The sequence below is a fragment of the Colletotrichum lupini genome, chromosome 7 (assembly GCF_023278565.1).
Source record: "Colletotrichum lupini chromosome 7, complete sequence".
Classification (NCBI taxonomy): Eukaryota; Fungi; Ascomycota; class Sordariomycetes; order Glomerellales; family Glomerellaceae; genus Colletotrichum; species Colletotrichum lupini.
In genome coordinates this window covers 2,133,185-2,152,911 of record NC_064680.1, presented here as the reverse complement: position 1 = coordinate 2,152,911, position 19,727 = coordinate 2,133,185, and the positions used below count along the sequence as shown (strand labels likewise).

The 19,727-nt window shown below is 54.6% G+C and overlaps 4 protein-coding genes across 4 annotated transcripts; 1 reads left to right on the top strand and 3 right to left on the bottom strand.

Moving 5' to 3' along the window:
• Nucleotides 1-17: 17 nt before the first annotated feature.
• CLUP02_13660 (DNA repair protein Dds20/Mei5) lies at nucleotides 18-1,089 on the bottom strand (the record flags this gene model as incomplete). The annotated part of the gene is made up of 2 exons (XM_049292598.1): nucleotides 18-110; nucleotides 178-1,089. 2 exons carry the CDS (start codon nucleotides 1,087-1,089, stop codon nucleotides 18-20), a joined length of 1,005 nt encoding a protein of 334 aa, XP_049149744.1.
• A 931-nt stretch (nucleotides 1,090-2,020) lies between these two features.
• CLUP02_13659 (MADS-box protein GGM13) lies at nucleotides 2,021-4,136 on the bottom strand (the record flags this gene model as incomplete). Its single annotated transcript, XM_049292597.1, has 4 exons — nucleotides 2,021-2,876; nucleotides 3,360-3,799; nucleotides 3,855-4,011; nucleotides 4,081-4,136. 4 exons carry the CDS (start codon nucleotides 4,134-4,136, stop codon nucleotides 2,021-2,023), a joined length of 1,509 nt encoding a protein of 502 aa, XP_049149743.1.
• A 1,520-nt stretch (nucleotides 4,137-5,656) lies between these two features.
• CLUP02_13658 (uncharacterized protein) lies at nucleotides 5,657-11,352 on the top strand (the record flags this gene model as incomplete). Its single annotated transcript, XM_049292596.1, has 24 exons — nucleotides 5,657-5,689; nucleotides 5,766-5,876; nucleotides 5,941-6,004; nucleotides 6,062-6,135; nucleotides 6,373-6,596; nucleotides 6,650-6,709; nucleotides 6,802-7,014; nucleotides 7,078-7,365; nucleotides 7,461-7,472; nucleotides 7,536-7,654; nucleotides 7,704-8,009; nucleotides 8,047-8,114; nucleotides 8,230-8,337; nucleotides 8,561-8,685; nucleotides 8,747-8,771; nucleotides 8,802-8,939; nucleotides 9,028-9,193; nucleotides 9,251-9,461; nucleotides 9,576-9,687; nucleotides 9,857-10,032; nucleotides 10,114-10,152; nucleotides 10,643-10,780; nucleotides 10,848-10,960; nucleotides 11,012-11,352. The coding sequence occupies 24 exons, from the start codon at nucleotides 5,657-5,659 to the stop codon at nucleotides 11,350-11,352; spliced, it is 3,264 nt and encodes a 1,087-aa protein (XP_049149742.1).
• A 59-nt stretch (nucleotides 11,353-11,411) lies between these two features.
• On the bottom strand, nucleotides 11,412-19,417 carry CLUP02_13657 (transcription initiation factor TFIID subunit 1; the record flags this gene model as incomplete). The annotated part of the gene is made up of 14 exons (XM_049292595.1): nucleotides 11,412-15,144; nucleotides 15,210-15,375; nucleotides 15,555-15,774; nucleotides 15,882-15,915; nucleotides 15,978-16,174; nucleotides 16,255-16,319; nucleotides 16,370-16,446; nucleotides 16,503-16,607; nucleotides 16,755-18,123; nucleotides 18,182-18,203; nucleotides 18,263-18,381; nucleotides 18,456-18,468; nucleotides 18,565-18,631; nucleotides 18,696-19,417. 14 exons carry the CDS (start codon nucleotides 19,415-19,417, stop codon nucleotides 11,412-11,414), a joined length of 6,909 nt encoding a protein of 2,302 aa, XP_049149741.1.
• Between the last annotated feature and the right edge of the window lie 310 nt (nucleotides 19,418-19,727).

Sequence of the window (19,727 nt, the reverse complement as noted above, 5' to 3'; positions counted from 1 at the left end):
CGTGTGTCCGCTTCACATCACCCGTCCCTCCACCAACCGGTATCCTCATCGTAGCCGATGATCTCAAAATCGATATTCATACTCCGGAGCATCGTCCCCATCGTGAACTCCTGTCCTCAAAGTCAGCAAAACCCTCATCCTCCCCGTCCCTGCGCCCCCAACATGCAAGAAACTCACCTCATCCACTTCTTCCTCTTCCTCACCCTCACCATCATCTCCCTCTCCTCCTTGACCACGATCCCCTCCGTCACTCCCCTCCCACTCCTCACAACCACCCCTCCCAGCCCTTCCAGCACTTTCTTCCCCCTCCACCATCGCCATAAACCTAACCTCGTCCTCCCTCCTCGCCCTCCTCCAAGCCTTCAACCCTCCCATCCCCTCAACCCTCTCCTTAGACCCCTCAAACACCTCCTCCGCCGCAATCCGGCTCGCGGCCCTCCACCTGCCAATCAACTCGACAAGCTCCTCGTCCGTCTCCCCTTCTCTCACAGCGATGCCGCCGCCGCGAATCCGCTCAGCCTGCCGCAGAACCTCCTCCCTCCCCTCCGCCTCCCTCTCACTCTTGCTCCCTCCACCAACAAACCCGAGCCCGGGACCCGTCTTCCCAGCACCACCAGCACCGTAAGAGCCTGTCGCCGCCGTCGTCCGCAACGGCGAAGGTGAGGCACCCGTCAGCTGCGTCCCACGCGCGCGCGGAACGCTAAAGGGCCGGCGTGTAGGCGTAGCCGTAGCCGTAGACGTAGACGCGAACGTGCCGCTCACCCCCCCTTTCCCAGGCGTCGCAAACTTCTCCATAGCGTGCCGTGGTGTCGTCGTCGTAGCCCCCCTCGCAGATGGCGATGACGCTGCTGCCGGGTCCGTGGTCGCCGGTGCCGCCGAATCACAATCGTCATCCTCTTCAGCCGCAGGATCCTCCTCCGCCGCCGCCACCGCAGCAGCAGTGTCCGCGGTGCTGACCTCCCGGGTCCGCTCCGGGCCTGGATCTTGGCCTCGGCCTCGGTCCCGCTGCACCAAGGGCGACCTGAACGGTTTCCGAAGCGTCTCGTTCGCCGCCTCGACTCGTCGGCGTTTCGCCGCCGGGGTAAACATTTGTACCTCTTCTTTGATTCGTACGCTCTTTTTTTTCTGTTCCTTCCTTTTCGAAGTGACGATCGATGAGTTTACAAACTGCGCGTGTCGCCTGTGCTCTGCGAAAGTGCGTGTAAGAAGGCGGGCCGCGTTTGACGGGGCCGCTGTCGCTTTTTGAAAAGTCAAAGTCAAGTCAAGGTGAGGTAAGGTGTTATTGGAGGCCTTTTGCGGTCGACCGCGACTGCCCTGTGCGGACCTGCAAGAAAACGCACCCACGCGCCACTTTTCCGACTTTCGGGATTCAGGGTAAATCTAATGTCATGTTCGCCATGGAAAGATTATGTCAACATGACATGTAAAAAGGGCACATCCAGCTCGCGCTTCTACGGGCCGCGCCGCGAAACGGTATCGAAGTCACTAGTGCCAAGATCTTGGCTAATCTCTACACACACATCACGGTCTGTATGAACATGCAAAATTGTACATCAACAGTTCATTCCAACTATTCAGCCATTGTCCTTCAGTAATCTACAGAAATCACACCAAACGCCCCGAGATCATCCATCTTCTGCTGCAGGCCAGTTTTCCATGCTTCCAGTCATCTCACATGTCCGTGTGCACATCATTCCCTCCAAAGCCGTCTCGGACACGAAGAGTAGTAATACTTATCAGTCCGGATGAAGAACGAAAAATAGAAAGGAAAAAAAAAACAGAAACCCTGTCCGTGGCCAATGTTGCGCCTAGCAATGCAGCATAATCCTCCGCGTACACAGAGATATAGAAGAGAAGGTAAACTAAACATCTTACGTGACGCTAATGCCGTAAAGTGAAAAGAAAGAGGTATCATAGAACCAAATGCACTCCATACATGGTCTGAAGGAGGCCAGAATGCAGATGAATGGTACAGATAAGGCATCGAAAAAAGCGTCGAATGAAGAAGAGAAACTTGAAATCAAGAATCTACCCGAATCCTCTTGGGTTCGTTTCCGGCCTCAGGACCGTCATGCGGACCATTGGCGCTGATCTCAGGACTCTTGCGCTTCGTAGCCGGATTGTCATCTCGCAAGAAGCTAGGACCGGAACCAACGACTGGAGTCGCAAAGTTCAATGGACTGGGTAGTGTGTTGCTATCGCTGCCGCCACGAGCATACCATTCCGGATAAAAGCTGCTCGGACTGGGCAGAAATTCGTTATTTAAGAATCGGGACGGAAGGGCGGAAACCGGAGTGTCAATGTTCATATTGCTATTTTGTTGCGGGGGTGGGCGAGCAAACGGGTTTGGCGGGCCCGTGGCGCCAGCTGAGAGAAGCGTTTGGGCTGACGGGGATGGCGGCGGCAAAACCATGCCGGAAGAGTGCGAGTCGGATGCATGGCGCCGAGTCGTCTGGGATGTGGTATCTGTCGAGTTGCGAGGAGAGTTTGACTCGGCAGTTGCGCTACCGCCATCCGAAGGTTCGTCGGGAATCTCCACCCTCAAACGGGGACGCGCACCACCACCAAGCTTCATGCTATTGGTGCGAGATGGCGGAGTAAACGTTGTCTCTGGGATTGACGATACGGAGATGTTGCGGCTTTTGTTCAGAGATTGAGTGCTGGCGCGCGGAGGCATGGGCGGAGAAGTAGTGGAACCATTGGTCCGGGATACTGCGCCAACATCAACTGACTGAGAGCGGTTACCTTCAACCTTGATGTTGCTCTGGTCAGGGAACGGGGGCCGATTAGGCTCTGCCTTTATGCTCTGCTCAGAGGCGAATGAAGCCAAGTGCTGAGACAGGATGGAGCGGTTCTCGTCAATGGGAGTGAAGATGCTGTGCTGCTTACGCTGCGGAAGCTTCTTGATCGCGCTATCCGTGTTGAGCAGGGGCGGCTGGGGTCTTTGGGGCAGCTCAGATCGTGGCTCTGACGGCGCTGGCATCTCTTCAGACTGCGGCGGCGAAGGCTGATGCTGTTGTGGCTGCTGTTGTTGTTGAGACTGAGGTGGCTGCGGCTGTTGCTGTTGCTGGGGTTGAGGCGACGGATGCGGTTGCTGCTGTTGCTGCTGTTGAGGCTCAAGTTGCTGTGGCTGTGGCGGCGGGGGTGAGATCTGAGGTGGTTGCGGCGGCAATTGCTGAGTAGGAGGCTGTGGCGGAGACGGCGAGATCCGAGAAACTTGAGGCCCAGGCCCTTGCGGACCCTGCTGTTGCGGGTAGTTTGGCGGCATGGAACGGCGCTGGTCCTCCATATGCTGTTGCATGTGCGGGGGATGATGATTGGGCGCGTATGAGGAGTATTGAGGGCCATGTTGCTGGTACTGCTGGGGGAGTCCGTGGGGCATGTTTGGTGGCATATTGGGCTGGTTCTGGGGGTTGCAGATGGCGGGGTTGGGCATGTAGGCAAATCCGTTGACGGGAGGCTGCTGAGATCCGGGAGGGCCGACGGGTTGAGGGCCCATGTTTGGTCCCATCCGGCGGATGTCTTGTCGAGAACCAGGCCGTGATCCCATACCCGGCTGCGGGGTGTGGCCGCGTTGGACGGGAAGGCCATGATGTTGCGGGAAAGGCACGCCATTAGGAATCGGAGGTGAAGCTGAGGGAGTGTGGTGTCGCATATGAGGGAATGGCGCTTGTCCTTGGAACTGAGGCGGAATCATGTGAGACTCCTGCGGCGGGGTACCTTCAGGATCCTCATCTTCGTCCTCGTCGTTGCCTCCGTTGAAGTCTGAAGGGCCCTTGTGTTCATTCGGGCCGCCATGCTATCTCAGGGTCAGCGTTATGCATTCGCGACCCAGAAAGACTGGAGGAACTCACGTATGTGTATCTAGTGATCATCTCCCGCATATCCGTGGAAGAATACTCATACAACTTCTTGTTGCTGCCAAATATAAAGACAGCGACGTCGACGGAGCACAGCACGGAAAGCTCATGCGCCTTCTTGAACAAACCGCCTTTTCTCTTGAGAAAGGTACTATATGCGACGCGACTGTTAGCCAAAGGTTTCTGGGTATGGCGAGGGATAGTCAAGGCGCAAGCTTACACAGAGCGGTTTCTGTCATCCTTGATGGCCTTGATCTCAATCTTTCTGCGTCCCATCTTGAATTAGGTGCTCTGAAAGGGGCTGCTGACGGGTATGAGGCAGCGAAACGCGTTGTACGGGGGCGAAGACGTTGTCGAGGCGAGCGACTTCGAGACCGATCAGCGATATCGCGGCGGCGGCGGCGGCGGCGTCGTCGGCGAGGTCTCAGCCGTTGCAGTCGCGATGTAGGGTCGACTGGTTGTGGGTGAGGATGAGGGTGAGGGTCTCGAGGAAGCGAGAGACTGGTTGGAGCTCGGAGGAGGAGGAGGAGGAGGGACGCGAGCTGGATATATCTGATCGCAGCGACTAGCTTGGCTGGTCGGGAAAGTGAGGTGGAAACAAGAGCTAGGCCGGGGAGGGCTGATCGCTTTTATCTAAATGGGCTGGGTCGTGGGCAGTGGTTCCGAACTGGCGATGCGTCAGTCAGTGGTTGCATGGGACAAGGCAGCGCATCCCGGGAGCAACGGTATATGACAGGCGGTGGGAGCAAAAGGCTGTCAGAGCAGGGGAGAGAGTTGACAAGACGACGCATCAAGAACGTACATTGATCCCATTACAAGTGCAGATGCGACAGGTTCTGGGATGGACAGGCGATGTGAGGTGCAGGTCGATGGGGCTGAATCTGGCGTGGATGATTCTAATAATAGACGCGATCGTGTTCACTTTTTGGGTGCGGGAAGGCAGGACAGTTGAAGGAGGGAAGGGGGAAAAAAAGAATGGGAATGGATGGTGGAGGGGGAAGCAACAGTATTAGGTGCAGCCAGCCAGCCCGGTACAGTACCTCAGGTGTAAGGTAAGGTGGTAATGGTAGCAGCAGGAAGAGTAGGTAATGGGGGCAAGGCAAGGCAAGCCCACATCAGCGACCTAAGAGTCGGGTGTGTAGCAGACGGAGTAGGTACCGAAGATGAGTGAGTGAGAACCTCCGGCCAGTGAGGTTGCGGCAAAGAGATAGAATAGGTGGAAATCGGGGAGCGGGAACAGCAGAGAGCAGTGCGGCGGGCAGCGCAAGCATCAATCAGCAGGTGCAGCAGCGTCAGTACCTAGCAGCAAGCCAGCAGTTTGGAGACGGCGGGAAGGGAAGGAAAAGAGCGACGACCGGGGGGGTAAGTGACAGGGAATGGGGGTCGATGAATGAACGAATCCTAGGCCGAGAACGGGACTGGGGGGGGGTTTTCGGGGAGCGAATGAACTGGGTGACGGAAGAAATAAAAAAGGGACTGGAACGGGAGAGAAAAAAAAAAGAGTGGAAAAGGAGGAAAACGGGGCGGGGGTCCGGTGTACCTACTCCAATGAACCCCTGCTCCTCTCACTTCAGGTTGGTCTCTGATCATTCGCTATTTGACTAGGTATTCACTGTTCGGTGGCCAGTCTCGTCTCACTATGTAGGTAGGTACTTGTGAGCAAATCTGAGTGAGGAAAGGTCGCTGATTACTCTCGTCTGCCGCGTCCAGAAGCAGAAGGCCTCATCTTCTTCCATGTCTACTCCGTACGAAGTACCTAGGTAGGTATCTTATTGTGTTATCGTGTAAAGTATCCAATGTCTCCAGGCCCTGCCAATTCGCAGTTGGATGTGAGTGGACCAGTCTAGTCGGCACCCGTCATCTCACTTGGGCTCACTCACTCCTGACATTATGCCTAGATGTTAGATGCTAGATGCTAATGCTAGGCCGGTCCTGCTCTCACCTTACTTGCGCCGTAGCACTTCACCTTGGGCCTCACTACCACAGACAAGGCAAGGTCGCGAGGACTCTTGGTGCGTGCGTTCTTATGACGGGGGGTCCTGGTGGCCGTTGCGGACGCTCGTGAAACAACATTGTGAAGAGGCAGGGAATGAGGTCAAGAGCTGAGACTGGCCGCGAACACTGTGTGGCGCCTGCTTGTTCTGGTTCACGGGGACAGTGTTGAAATGCAATCTCCACCACCACCCTGCGCACTGTCTCAGGGTCTGGTGGGTCCCACTTGTACCCACCCCACCCAGCTAAGGTACCGGCCCCGACTTCGACGGCGCTGCCGCTAGTGAGACACTGCAGACAGGATACATGTGGCAGGTGTCGTCGAGACATTTGACGTCTAGCCGACATGAGGCGCGTGCGGTTTGCGGCTTTACTACGTACAACTTGCGGAAACTGCGAGGATGATTCCGGCGACACTGCTCCTTCCTGACCTGGCTGCGTACCTTACCAAACCTTGCCTTGCCTTGCAATTCACCTCTTTTCTCTCTCATTGCGTCAAGGAAACTAATACCGCGAGCAGACCACAGACTACCGTCCGAATACACTAAGACCCAGAAAGTCTGAAGATCGAGACCCTCAACGCCATCTCTCTACACTAGCCGAGAGCATTGACGTTCCGCAAGCCTCGACCTGGTCAACTTCAAGTGGACTCGACATGCGCCGGAACTCAGAACCGGGCTCCTCCTCCCTGGACCTTGCTAATATCCCACAGGTTACAAGCTGCAACCCGTCCACCCATACACGGTACTCCGTACACCGTACCTAGATACCTTACCGTACAATCATCACTCACCAAGCATCGCCGTCCATCCCTCGCTCGCCCAGCCGGTACCACCCACACTCGCGCACAAGTCCCCGTCCGCCCGATCACCTAACTGCTTACTCTGCACATCCTAAGCAGAAGCATAACGCCGTAAGGCCATGAGGTAGGGATGTAGGCCGTCATCAGCTACACCAAAACCCAAGCAAACAACGTGCCCGGGCCGCATATTGAGCCTCTCCTTCCCACCACAACATCCGACCGCGCCGCCATCGCCGCCGGCGCAGGAACGCAGGAACCATCACTTGCATTCAGGGCCAGGAACAACCGGTGGGACGCGGCGGACACGCACAGAACAGAAGGAAACTCTCAGTCTGCTACTGCTACACAGGCACTGGCTCTGTGAATCGTGATGCTCAGCACAGACCGCGGCCCATCTTCAATGGACCATACTAAGACTCCCAGGGACCACAAGCACGGGAATCTGTCATCCATTCTCAAGTCTCCATTGTGTCGAAACCGACTCAGCCCTCCCGATATCATGTCCGGCATTCAGTACCCTACTTCAGGTTGGACAATTGAGTTCGAGGTCCAGCCTTGGCGTCAACGGCTCCTGCATTTCCACGCTCCTGTCGTCTATCTGCCCCTTTTCTTGTGTACATCTCACCCTTTGTCAGAGTCTGAGTCCCCCTCTCCCTCCCCTGGCCCACGACAGAGCGAGGCCATCGCCAAACCAAACGGACACTTTTCAAGGTCCCAATCACCACCCCAACCATGCAAGGTACCTAGCCGTCTAACCCCTTCCCTGGGGTCACGGGTGGACCATGACCATGCTCCCGCATCTCAAGCGTGCACAAGAGGTGGACTGGGAGGGGGAACTAATACATCAGAACCATCCCCTCGGCGGACTATTCCACCGACAGGACCAGGCTTCAAAGAGACCCTACGTATCATCCCAGCAATGCGGTATTCCCGCCGAAGGTGCCTGTCTGCACGTACAGCTGCCAAACCGGTTACTGTCAGGGCCATTTTGACGACGTCCGTCCGCTCCCACGGCTCTCAGCTGTAGATCTCGCTTCACATGCATCTAGGCCCCCCTCCCTCGCATACATACATCCCGCGCCTGTTTGATGAACCCAGTCGCCCATCATCTCGAATTAGATCAGGTCCCCACCCTCAACGATACCCCGCGTCCATGATGACAATCTTCCCACCGGTTGCCCTGGCGTGCCTGGGTCATGTCAGGGCCCTTTCCCCCCCAGAACGCCCAGAGATAGTTGGACATTCGAGAAACACCAATTCCTCCACTTCTGCTGGGCATCTCCAGCTTGAATCATTGTCTTTGGCTGACAAGCTTCGCGGCGACGGGGGCCTTTGCTTTGGAATCACTGATAACAGTCTAGAATAGCCCTTTGCCAAGCTCTGTTTCTCCAGGAAACAACATCATTACTGGAATCTATGGTACGCAGTCTCCTCGTCCAGACAAGTCTGCTACCGATATTGTATGACTGCGAGCGAAGAAGACGACCCAAGAAAGAGGCCAAGTAACCACTCGGAAACCCCCCCTTCCTTCTCGATCTCCTCATACGCGCCTACAATGCGGCCCTTTCGCCAAAGAATGTGATCGAGATATCCCGAATTAGCAACTTCTTCTTGCGTACGCCGTACGGCGACATCAACAGGTCCGGTAAACCCATGTCAAATATCCCGTCTCGTCGCAAGAGGGTTCGTCTTTCTACAGAGCAGCAATCATCTAATTCGTCCGGGGAAAGATTCAAACTAAAGCAAGGTCGAGCCGATAACCGCTGTCGTCGCAAGAATTCACAATTATGTCTCCGTCCCATCATCAACCGGCAACACGCCATCCCACCTTTTTTCATTTCTAAATCGAAATTTAACCATATCATTAAGTTAAGCGCCGGCCCATTCCCAACGAGCATGACGCTAGTCCAACATCTCGGAGCCGGGTTTGGGTATGGGGGTTGGGCAGAACGAACGAAAATGCTTGACTTCACATCTTTCTCCTCCGGCACGGCGTACCCACCCCGGTCAGGTTATCAAAAAACTTGCCGTGTCTGAAGCGCAAAAGAGCCTCTTGTATCCCCATCCATCCACACACGCATCACTTTCCCAGGTTTCCCTCTTTCTGGGTTGTGACGGTGTGAGCTCGACATGCATGTTTCTTCGAGGCTAGCAAAGAGACCGAAGGTGTTCCTGGGTGCAAATCCCAAGCCGATTGGCCAAACGCACCCTACGATCCAAGAAGCCCTATGCAGGTTGGTGGTGCAGACGTGCTTCTCCCCCTCTCCATGCCCCCCTGCGAGGTTGTCCAACCCATGCCCTGCGGTTCTAAAAATAGGTTTATTTTTAGCACAACACAACTTGGCGTGCATATGCTCACCTCTTGCTCCGCAGCCACGCGACCTGGCGACCGTTTCTCTCCCCCCAAAAAGCCAAACCGAAAGGCCTTTTGAACCACACACGCACGCACCACTGCATCTCGGGAGCCAATTATCCCCCCTTGCCTTTTGGCGATTGATTACACGTCTTTTCCGACTTACACAGTACATCGACGTAGTCCGTAGGCTGTAGGCTGTCAGTGGGTAAAACACATCTGCTCCACCTCTGATATGTCTAGTCAATGTTTCCTGGCGCCGCAAAACCAGGCTGGGGGTTTTGGAGAAACCATGCTCTCACACACCTGGCTTGGCAGAAGACTTGATATTCTCTCTGAGGAGCAGGCCCTTGTATAACCCCAACCACCAAACCTACCATCATCATCATCATCAGCAGCAAAAGCAGCAGCAATCACCAACCACATGTTCATTGCAACCCGCGCATCCCACCGCGTCCCATCCCATCCCATCCAATCCATGCTTTTTGTTTTCTTCTCATCTGACTTTGACTTCCCTCCTCCCCACCCCCCTTCCCCTTTCTCCCTAATCAACCACAAACTGGTTCAGAGTTCCCCAAACCTTGCACGGATGGGTTTCCACACCTAGACCACGTCAAAAGAGGTCCCGGCCAAAGCAACCTCGATCTGACAAGCGGGACACCAAACCCCACCTCCAAATGGTCCAAATGGAAACAATCCCTAGGCTACCTCTCTTCCCTTTCCAAACAAAAAAGTCTTGATCGTTTCGGCGCGTCTAGAATGCCCTTGTTGGGGACGTATCACTCTCATTGTTCCCCTCATCCAATCCCTCTTTGACGTCCTCCCCCCCCATCTCACCATCTCTCGAAGCTCGTCCTTGTTTCTTTCCCTAAATTAGCCCGGCCATCATCCGTCGTTATTTACCCGATTCGCCAATCTGGGAAAGAAGATGATGGCGCCGCGAGAGTTCACGTTGATACATACGCAAATCCCGGGTTCTTTCTCTCCCCCCCCTCCTTCCTCGGACCTCTCCCCCACCCATGTTTGTGTCTAGGTATCTACACTACCCTTACCTGTCTCTGATCTTCCCGTCTCTCCAATCCATGTTCAACTTCTACCGCATCTAGTTCTCCCGGCAACCTGCACTACCTCCTCTTCACCTCCATGTAATCATCGGCCCATGCTAGCCTCTTCCAAGAGCCTCCCCTTACTGTCCTTCCCCATTCACCCAACCGCCCACACTAGCTAGCTAGCTAGCTACCCCGAGAATGGCATGCAATATCTAACCGGGGGGGGGGGTCCTCCAACCTCGGAAACCAAGGTAAGCTGGACCAACGCGTCCATCACTGCAGAGTAACGACACACACATCACCACAACGGAGAAGAAGCAGTAGTAGTTAGTTAGTCACCTTGTTGAAATGAATTTCCCACGCGTGTGATGAGATGGCTACTACCCACGCTTTACGCGGCTGTGGCTAAACTTAACAACACCAGACGCCGTGCCGATGCATCATTACATGCTTTGCTTAACCGCTTTGCCAAAACCCCCCCTCCTTCCCACCATTCGGCATCGTTTTTTTTTTCTCCCCTTGCTCGTCGTGACGTGAGAGCAGTCCATTAAGTCTGCCCCGTCCAGTTTTGACAATGTTGATCAAGCCTTTCCAAATTCCCCAAGCTCCAGGGGCTCACCCCTCAGATTGTTTTCTTTTTTGTCATCGTACACACACCTTTTCCCCCCTTGATTGTCGAATTGCATGATGGGTTCCAATTTTGGATTGTTCGGTCCGACCTCTTGTATGAGATTTCTCTGGTCCAAACGCTCGCAACTACCCCAACCTTTCTTCAACATGAACTTTCCCAGTCTGTTCATTGTGCCCGAACCCCTTGACCCCTTGCGTGAAATCGCTTGGCATAGCCCTATTGTTAGCAACCGGGTGGTTGCGGGTGGGGTTCTTCCCCCGTTCTGGAACGTTCGTCGGTAGTTAAGCGACCAGCTGCAGCCTTTACTGTTGATTATTTGGTAAGCGCCGGGAACAGCTACCGGCCGTCCGGTTGTTCGGAGTCTGTCGTCTCAACCGTATTTTAGTGTCCTGCGCTGCAACGTCTGGTCCGTTGGAGCCTCCGACAGCTGCCAGTTTCCGCCGTCCGAACTCAACGTCGTCTCGAGTCGTTCATTGCCCGGGAGAACCGGCTCCAGCAGCTGGGGCATTGTAGGTACCGAAACCGCCATGTTCTGCGATGCCGTTGTCGGTCTTCATCGTGCCGTTAAGCATAGGACAAAGCCTTTGCAAGGGTTAGTATGCGTGCATATGGAACAGAAGTCATGGGGGAAGTGGAGAGAAAGAGAAAGCATGTTGGGTAGGTAATGAGAGAAGACTGTGGAAAGCAAGCAACAGGTAGTGATGATGGCCAAGGGGGCATATGCTTATATGACCCTAGTGCTCATACTGCTGTTGTGCCAGTAGGGCTTGGATGTGTACTTGTTGTACTTGAACTTCTTTGCCCTTGGCTTTTGGGGCTGTTTTGGCTGTCCCTTGGACGATGCCCGCCTATTGGCCTTTTCTTTTGAGCGGTCGCGTATCCTGTGCTTTTGAATCCCGCCGCTTTTTTGCTTTGGCGGGGCTGATGTTCGCTGGCGTGCCCTCAACAGGAGCTCCCGCTTGAGAACCCAGCGATTGTTTCCCCCACGTCTGAACATGCTCCGGAGATCTGAACTGGGACGGGGAGGTAGAGGAAAAGCAAAGGGAGCAATACTTCTTGTTTGTCTTGATGTGTCCGACTTGTCCACAATTGGCACACTTTCGGGTTGTACCGGTGGCAGCGCGGTCTGCTTCGGGGGACCCTGCGTCGAGTCCACTCTTGGAACGGTGGAGTCCTTTTTGTTGCTCTCGTCCGATGCGTCGCTGCTTGTTTCGGTTGAGCCGTTCAAGCTCCTTATCAATCCTGCTAGGTGGTCAATCAAGTGTTCAGCATCTACGGAAGGATAATGCCTACTCAACCAGACGACGGCGGTCGTCATCAGCGACACCAGTCGGTCGTCCTTCGTAGATACTAAACACGAGATTACGTGAGCGGGGAGCGCATGAAGGTTGAATAATAGACCTGAAATAGGATCGGGAGGGGGGTAACGCGGTGGGAGTTCGTACTTGAAATCCTCCAACTCCAACTCCTTCTTTCTCTTGATATAACGGTCTATAATCACAGGGTCTTCGAGAATGATGACCTTTTGCTCGACAGCACCTTGATCATTGAGAACTTCTCGGGTAATCTTGAGTTTCTTTCGCTGATTCCGGCTAGTCGATGTCGTCAGGCCGGTAATTTGACTCATCCCTTCGTCGGCATGGGCAGGAGTCTGGGCTCGCTGGGGGTTGAACCGGTCATCTTCGTCTGGTGGCAGAGGCACCACGAGGTCATCGTCCTTTTGTGTGCTATCCTCCAGACTGTCTTTTTGCTTGTCCCAAATTTCACGAATGCCTTTTCTGTACATGGCTTCTTGCTCCTTGACGTTGTAAGCGTGGCCGTTGTTCGCCTTCCGTTGTGCGTCAGGGTGTGCTGCCATGGCGTCAGCTGCAGTGGTATGGGATCCACCTTTCTGGACAGTCTCGATGTAGCCGCCCTTCATGGAAGTTCTGATGAAACTGAATCCAAGGCCATGGCCAGTCGGGTCTCCTTGTCCGTGAAGCTTGAGCATAGCCTTGCCAGCACATGCGTCGATGAAAGCCTTGCTGGTTTTCCACGGCGCCATCTTGTCTGCTAGTTTTTCTTCGTTCTTCTCGGCAGCCTTCTTACTACCCTTGGCAGTGCCTGCACCCGTGCGATCGTCGTCCTCATCCTCGGCAACCTCTTCGCCTTCGTCCTCCAGGTTGACGTTGTTAGGGTCGAAACCAGCGTCTTCCAGCATCTGCATACCCAACTGCATACCATCAATCAGGCAGACGTCTTCAGGCTTGATCATCGCTCGTATTGAGTTCTCATCCATGAGAGTCTCGCCGTTCCTAAGGCCCCAGAGTCCTTTCTCAACCTTGGCGTAGGATAGGAACTCCTTGAGCTTTTGCCGGTTTTGAGCGTCCGTAGACTCGGCAATATGTTTCGTCACCTCTGATAGGTTTACCAAATGGTGCTCGTTCCTCCTCATCATGCGGTACGAAATCATCTTGATTCTGTTCTTCGAAGCATTCGTGACTTTTCGAGAATGAGGGCCGGGGACCTCAACACTAGGAAAAGTCTGGCCAACCACGTAAAGATGATCAATCTTGTGCAGGTACCAGTTGGCTCCGTCGACGCCCGTTGAGCTGCGAACACAGAGGAAGTCTGTAGACCGCGGCTTATGCTTGAAGATGGGCGCCCGGTACATTTGGTTGTGCAAAGTAGGCATGGTTTGTCCCACTTCGACCTCGCCAAAGATGGCGAAAGGGGATCTGTCTTCGGGCAAGAGGACGTGAGACTCACCAATCTCCATCTTTGGTGGCGTCTCTTCGTCATCGACCTTCTTTTTGCGGTAGTAGTTAATGACACGGTTTCCCATGCCAAAGTTGGAAAGAACGGGTGGCGTTCTCTCACAGTACTCAAAGAGTACAGCCGTCGAGTTGTCCGTTATGCCCAAGTCCTTGGTGGTTTTGAAGACCTCATGAGCCTTTCCCTTCATAGTCTTGCGCTTATGGAAGCCCAATTTGCTGAACCTGATCGTCTGACGCTCATGCTTGCCAAACTTGAAATGAGGCCGGTGGAATCCATCTCGTCGAATGTCCAGCTTGACCTTGTAGAACGGCCATGCCAGTTTAAGCGCGGGCATACTGTGCTCGACGGCAAGATTCCCCAGAGTTGCTCTGACCTTGTGTTGATGGTTCTCCTTGAGCGCCTCGTACGCATCGTCGTTGGACATGTTGAAACGAGAAGATAAATCAGGTCTCAGGTGACCGTTCGCCATGCGCGTCATCTTCTGCTCCACACGTTGACGCTTGGGGCCACGCTGCGATTCGGCTTCTTCTAGGAGAAGATATGGGTCGTTCAAATCGAGAATGACACGTTTGGAGGCGCGCTTGGTCACATCCTCAAAGGAGTCGAATGATGGTGCGGTGAATCGAGGAATTTCTGGCAAGCCCTTTGGCGGTGGCGGACGCGTCTTCTTCTTTGGTGGCGGCTTTGGCTCTTCATCTTCCATGAACTCAGCCTCCCAGTCGAAATCAAAAGCGTCATCATGGGCACGCTTGACGGAAGCCGCGGCGGCTGCCTCAGCTGCAGCCTCTTTTGCTTGTTGATCGCGGAAGTCTTGCTCAGCCTGCTCAATACGGATGGACCAGTCATCGCACACCATCTCAATGTCTTGGAGCGTAAAACCCGCCACTGCTTCCGAATCGGATTCTTGCTCGAGATTAAATTCTTCAGCTTCAGCTTCGTCTGAAGACTCTTGCGGAGCGCAAGACATGAGTCCTCTAGACTCGTCGTCGATGCGTCTCTGCTTACGAGTCACAGTCGCGGGTCCGGGGATGCGGAAAAGCTTCTCTTGGTCGGCGGCAAGATCCAGGGTGAGCTTGGAGAAGATAAGGGTCTTTGGCTTCTTGGTGGGCTTCTTCTCGATCCACCGGGCCTTCTTGGGAGGCAAGAGTTCGTTCCATTTCAGAATAACACCCTTCTCCCAGGTCGGCCAGGCCTGCTTGACCAAATCTTCAGCAGTCTCAGCTGGAGCAGGAATCTCGGGATCTTGGTTGGCAGCTTCGTAGCCAGGTTCAGGATCGAAGTTAATGTCGCGGTATTGTGATGGATCGGCGTCGTCGGGATCGTGAACGTGAGGGGCTGGTGACGGCGGACCAGGGACTTCGATCGGAGAAGACGGACCATCGCCAAACAAGTCGTCGGTGTCGTTGCTTGTACCTCCGTCATCTGTCAGACCTGGAACGGACATGGAAGTGGCAACGTTGCCTTCGCCTTCCTCCTCGTCCGGAAGATCGTCGTCGCTAATATCCTCGAAGTCTTGGGCATCGTCGGCCTTTCCAGACTGGTCGAAAGGGGTATCATCAATAGTGATGCCCAGCTCTCCGCCATTCTGGAGTGTCGCGAGAGTCCGCTCGATTTGCTCTTCGTCCTGAGCATCCTGCGCCTTCTGCGCTTCCTCACTGCGAGGAGGGGATTTGGGAGTGTCGGCGCCCATGTTGTCGATGCTTTGCACAGATATCCACCCTCTGACACCTCCGATATTGTGCGCCGACCTGTGTCTGTTCTATACCATGCCTCGCGTGGTGTCTTCCGATGCGTCGGGGTCAGCGTTCGTTCGTTCGGAGCTCGTGAAGTCGATGGGGCGACGCGTCGGTCGGCTCTGGGGAAGCAGGAGGGAAAGTTCACGTAGAGCCGCAGAAATTTGGGTGACTCAGGTGCGATTTCTGCAGGGGTGCCTGAGGCGTCAGTTGTCAGCCAATTACTTTGCTTCGAAGAAGGCAGCAATGGCCAGTGGCCCGTGCCTGCCCGTTCTACCCCAGGTGGTCATCGGCAATGGGGTTTTTGTTTCTGTCATGGCATACCTAAAATCGACGGTGGAGGATGGTGGTTTTGCTTTCCTAACGCGAAGTTGAACCAAAGCAAATATCGATATATCGGTAAAGTGAAGTCAAAAAAGTCTGCTTGTGGGTGACAATATGGCCAAGCGTGCTTTCTGTGTTCGTAATGGCATTTGATGATGGTGGATGTGGAGATAAGTTGTGTGAGATGGTAAGAAGCTGGTCACCGCGGTAAGTCGACTTTGTAGAAGTTGGAAGCGGAAAGGAAAAGGTTTGCACAAGTAGGTACTGAGGTGCCTAGCTGAGAGAGACAGACAGCCCGAGGTCGTTGATGGACGGGAAGGTCATACCTAGGTAAGGTACCTACTTAGACAGGAGAGGAAGAGTGGGTCGTGTTCACTTACACGGGAGGAAAGAGCAAAAACCGTCTCTTGAGGTCTACCTTCCTCAAGGTAGGTCCAGATTTCTGAGCTACATACCTTATACCTAGCCATGCTGACATGCCTACTTCATCTTCGAGTTGTAGTAATCTCCTATGCCTGAGATACCAATCAAGGCATCGTAACTTGTCCTTGTTCAGAGTATCCAGATCCATGGCAAACAAGGAAACTTTTGACAAGCTGCCACCCTTCTGGCCTTTCAAGACATCCATCTCCACATCAATCGCTTTTCTGAATCGCATTTCCCCAGACTCGTTCTTTCACTAATGCGGCATAGCGTCAAGCCAAATATGCTTCACCAATGAACAGGACAAAAAGCCACGTTTAATCTACCTACTTGTCCATTGTCGACTCCAACCTTGATTACGAGTGGCTGGCTGAGGATCGACCCGCTCCGATCATCTCACGCAATGCAAGACAAGATCTGCTATAACATTCGCAACTCCGCAAACTACACGCGAAGAACTGTAAGCGACTCCATCCCGACATTCGAATACGCATATTTCCAAATCGCTGCAGAGTAGAAATGCTATGCGAAGATACGCAGCAGTGAACGCTTGTTTGATACGTTTTTGTATTTTTCACAATCTATGTATCTCCGATGAAGGAACAGATTGCATACGCGTACAGATAGCATCCTTCCAAGGCGGTCTTATTGCGAGGTAGTCTTTTGACGCCCACCGTCTGCCTCTTCCCTCTGATAGTCAGAAAAAAGCCTTTTGTGCAAACTCCATACGCCCTTTTCTTAGTAACGAGTAACAATGACCCTCCCGCCATACTCCTGCTACCCCTATCCTAACTTTGATCCCCAACGGGCCCTTGAATGACGGCAATCACTTGCAACGCTTCTCCACGATGCTGACACCGTTCTCCTCGTACTCCTTGCGCGAGATCCACATCTGGTGGAAGGTACCCAAGCTAGCTAGGATGCTGCCGCCGATCCAGGCGCCGAAGCGACGCTCGCTGGAGAGACCGGCAGCATGGATCTTGATCTTGAGGCCGGGGTACATGGCCGTAAGCTCATTGTTCAGACGGTCGTTGAAGCCGTTGAGCAAGCTGGTGCTGCCAGTGACAACAATGTTGCCGAGGAGGTTGGGACGCAGGTCGACGTCGACAGCGTTCAGGGCGGCGCGGATGAGCTCGGGGATCGTCTGCGACTTGTTCAGGCGGAACTCCTCGTTGGTGGTCGGGAACGCCGCGGTCTCGTCCCACATGCCCTCGGAGACCTTGTACCGCTGCTCGCGCCACATCTGATTCGCGCCGTTGGGGAACTCAAACACGCGGCCGGGTTGCGTCTTAGCGAACTCCTCGTTTTGCGGCACGGCGTACTTGCCGGGTCCGCGCCAGGTCTCGACCACTGACTCCTTGAATTCCGTAAGGAGACGGTCGTCCTCGTAGGCGCGGAATGAGTCGGTGATGGAGAAGTCGAACTTGCGTTCCTTGAACTGAGCAGGAGCGCCTGCATCGACGGGGGTCTTACTCTCGACCATGTATGTAGGAACGGGCTCGATCTTGGGCTCTGAGGTCTCCCACAGGCTGCGAATCTGGGACGACAGCCACAGGCCACCAACGGGAGACTTCTGGATGGATCGCTTCAGGACCATGCCGTCGTGAATAGCTGTAACCGAAGTGTTGGAACCGCCGACGTCAATGACCAGGGCGCTCGCCTTGCCAGCGGCAAAAGCAGCCAGAACGGGCGTTCTGCTGAGCCAAAACGCAGGACAGCCCCAGTTCTCCATGATAATTTCAATGGCCTTCTCTCTAGACTTTGCAGAGTTCCACGGCGCCTCCGTCATCAGGAGCGGGTTCTCTTGCAGGGCCTTCTCTTGCGACTCCACGTCCTCCATGGCCACGTCGGCGTCGCCGTTGGCCTCACCTCCCTCGACTTCCTCCTTGGGGTCATCATTCAGGCCGTTCTTGGACGGGTGAGTCGGGCGTCCGGGCTGGAGGCGTGTGATGAGCATGTGCTCCCAAAGCTTGTTGGCGACATCCCAGTCCTCGACAACACTGTCGCGCGTCATGTAGTTGCGGACCTCAAGGTCAGCCCGGGGGATCAGGCACTCGTCGCCGAAGACGGTCGTCGGGGTATCGGAGGAGCCAACGCGGCCGTAGAAGGACGGGAAGACGGACTTGGGGACATCTTCGCCAGCGAATCCGGCGCGGGTGCTGCAGTAGCCTGGGTCGAGGACCAGGGCGGAGACCTCATCTGTTCGCGATGGTTAGATTGGGTCACGCGTAGAGTACAGCTGGCGGCGGGCACTTACCTCCTCCGTAGATGTCGGTCGGCTGGACGGCCGAGGACAGCGGTTGTTGGGACATGATTGCAATTCGACGTGTGAAGCGACAATCCACCGAAGTAATTGAGATGGTTCGAGGGCGGTGGGGTGGGTTGTTGCGATGCTTCGGTCGATTGAAGGTCGCGTCTGGTCAGAATTTGGCGCGGTGGTTGGAGGAAGGTGCAAGGCTGAGAGATTCCAGCCACACCCCACTGTGTCATAGCGCGACACACTGTACGAGCTCTCGGTGAGAGCTACTGACCGAGCAGGGATGTCTACCATTAAATTACAGAATCGTCACATCCCACCATACAGCACTTGAGCATTGGGTCTAAAGAGCGGAGCCTCAATAGAAAGGCTATGCCATTCACTTTGGCATTTTGGAATATGATTGGACTACGAATCTCGCGCGCAATGGGTATCTCATTTTCGTTTTGACTGTATTCGTTTTCAATTAGTTGCTGATTTCAGGCTTCATGTCACAATATATTCGTCCTCTGACTCGAAATCTCGGCCTTCTCCGTAGAGAACTTCACACGCGCCGGCCAACGGTATGTCCATAACAGCATCCGTCCCCTCGTTCCATATCTTCTTCCAGTCGTATCCTCCCCCGGGCAGCCTATGATCTCTCTTATTCCTAGACCTCTTCTTCGGGTCGTCTCTCAGCCGCCCCTTGCTGTCAATGACCCCAATCTTAGAGGCATCATCCACCACCGTCTCAATGGAGCTCAGCGGCAGCGTCAGAATCTCCGTATTGTACGCCGCGAGCGCGATGTAAATATAGACCCCCAGCATCGTGAGGAAAGCCGGGATCGCGAGCGACCACCAGCGGTTCGGATAGTAGTAAATGCCCAGCGCGTGGAGGAACGGCGAGGGCAGGTAGGACCAGAGCAGGTAGACGAGGAAGGTCAGCGTCGAGAATAGGTACAGGACGAAGCCGTAGTATTCGTAGGTCGGCACCTGCGGCGACGCGCGCGGCACGGGCTCAAAGTCGTCGTCCGAGGCATCGGGGGTCGTCGGTCGCGATGGGCGGAGGAGCGACGTCAGTGACGGCGAAGGAGGTAGAGGGGTTGGCGGGCGACCGTAGAAGGGGGGCGCAAAGTAGTTTAAGTTGTGATGCAGGGGTCGCGGGGCCGGTAGCTCTTCGTCGTCGTCGCTGGACTCGGAGGCGAAGGATTGGTTGTCGAAGAGGAGCTCTTCTTCTTCGTCTGAGGATAGAGACATCTTGGGCGAGAAGCCCGATTAGCCCGGCCTCTGCTATCAGTGTTGCGACAGCGGAGTTGTGGTGTTGCAGGATGCAGAATCGCCATTTCCCCAGGTTGGCTCCAGTGGAAACCTAGAATTGGCCCTGTCCGTCCTGCCCCTGTCTACCTACCTTAGGTAGGTACCTCTCATGCACGGAGTAGTGGGGCCGCTTTTTCCTCAAGGTCGGCGCCGATTAGGTAACTTTTGAACTTCCTTTCTTCCCGTTCACCAGACCCTTGGTATCATCTTCTGTAAATCCATCAGGTTACGAAACTCGTATTAGTCTATA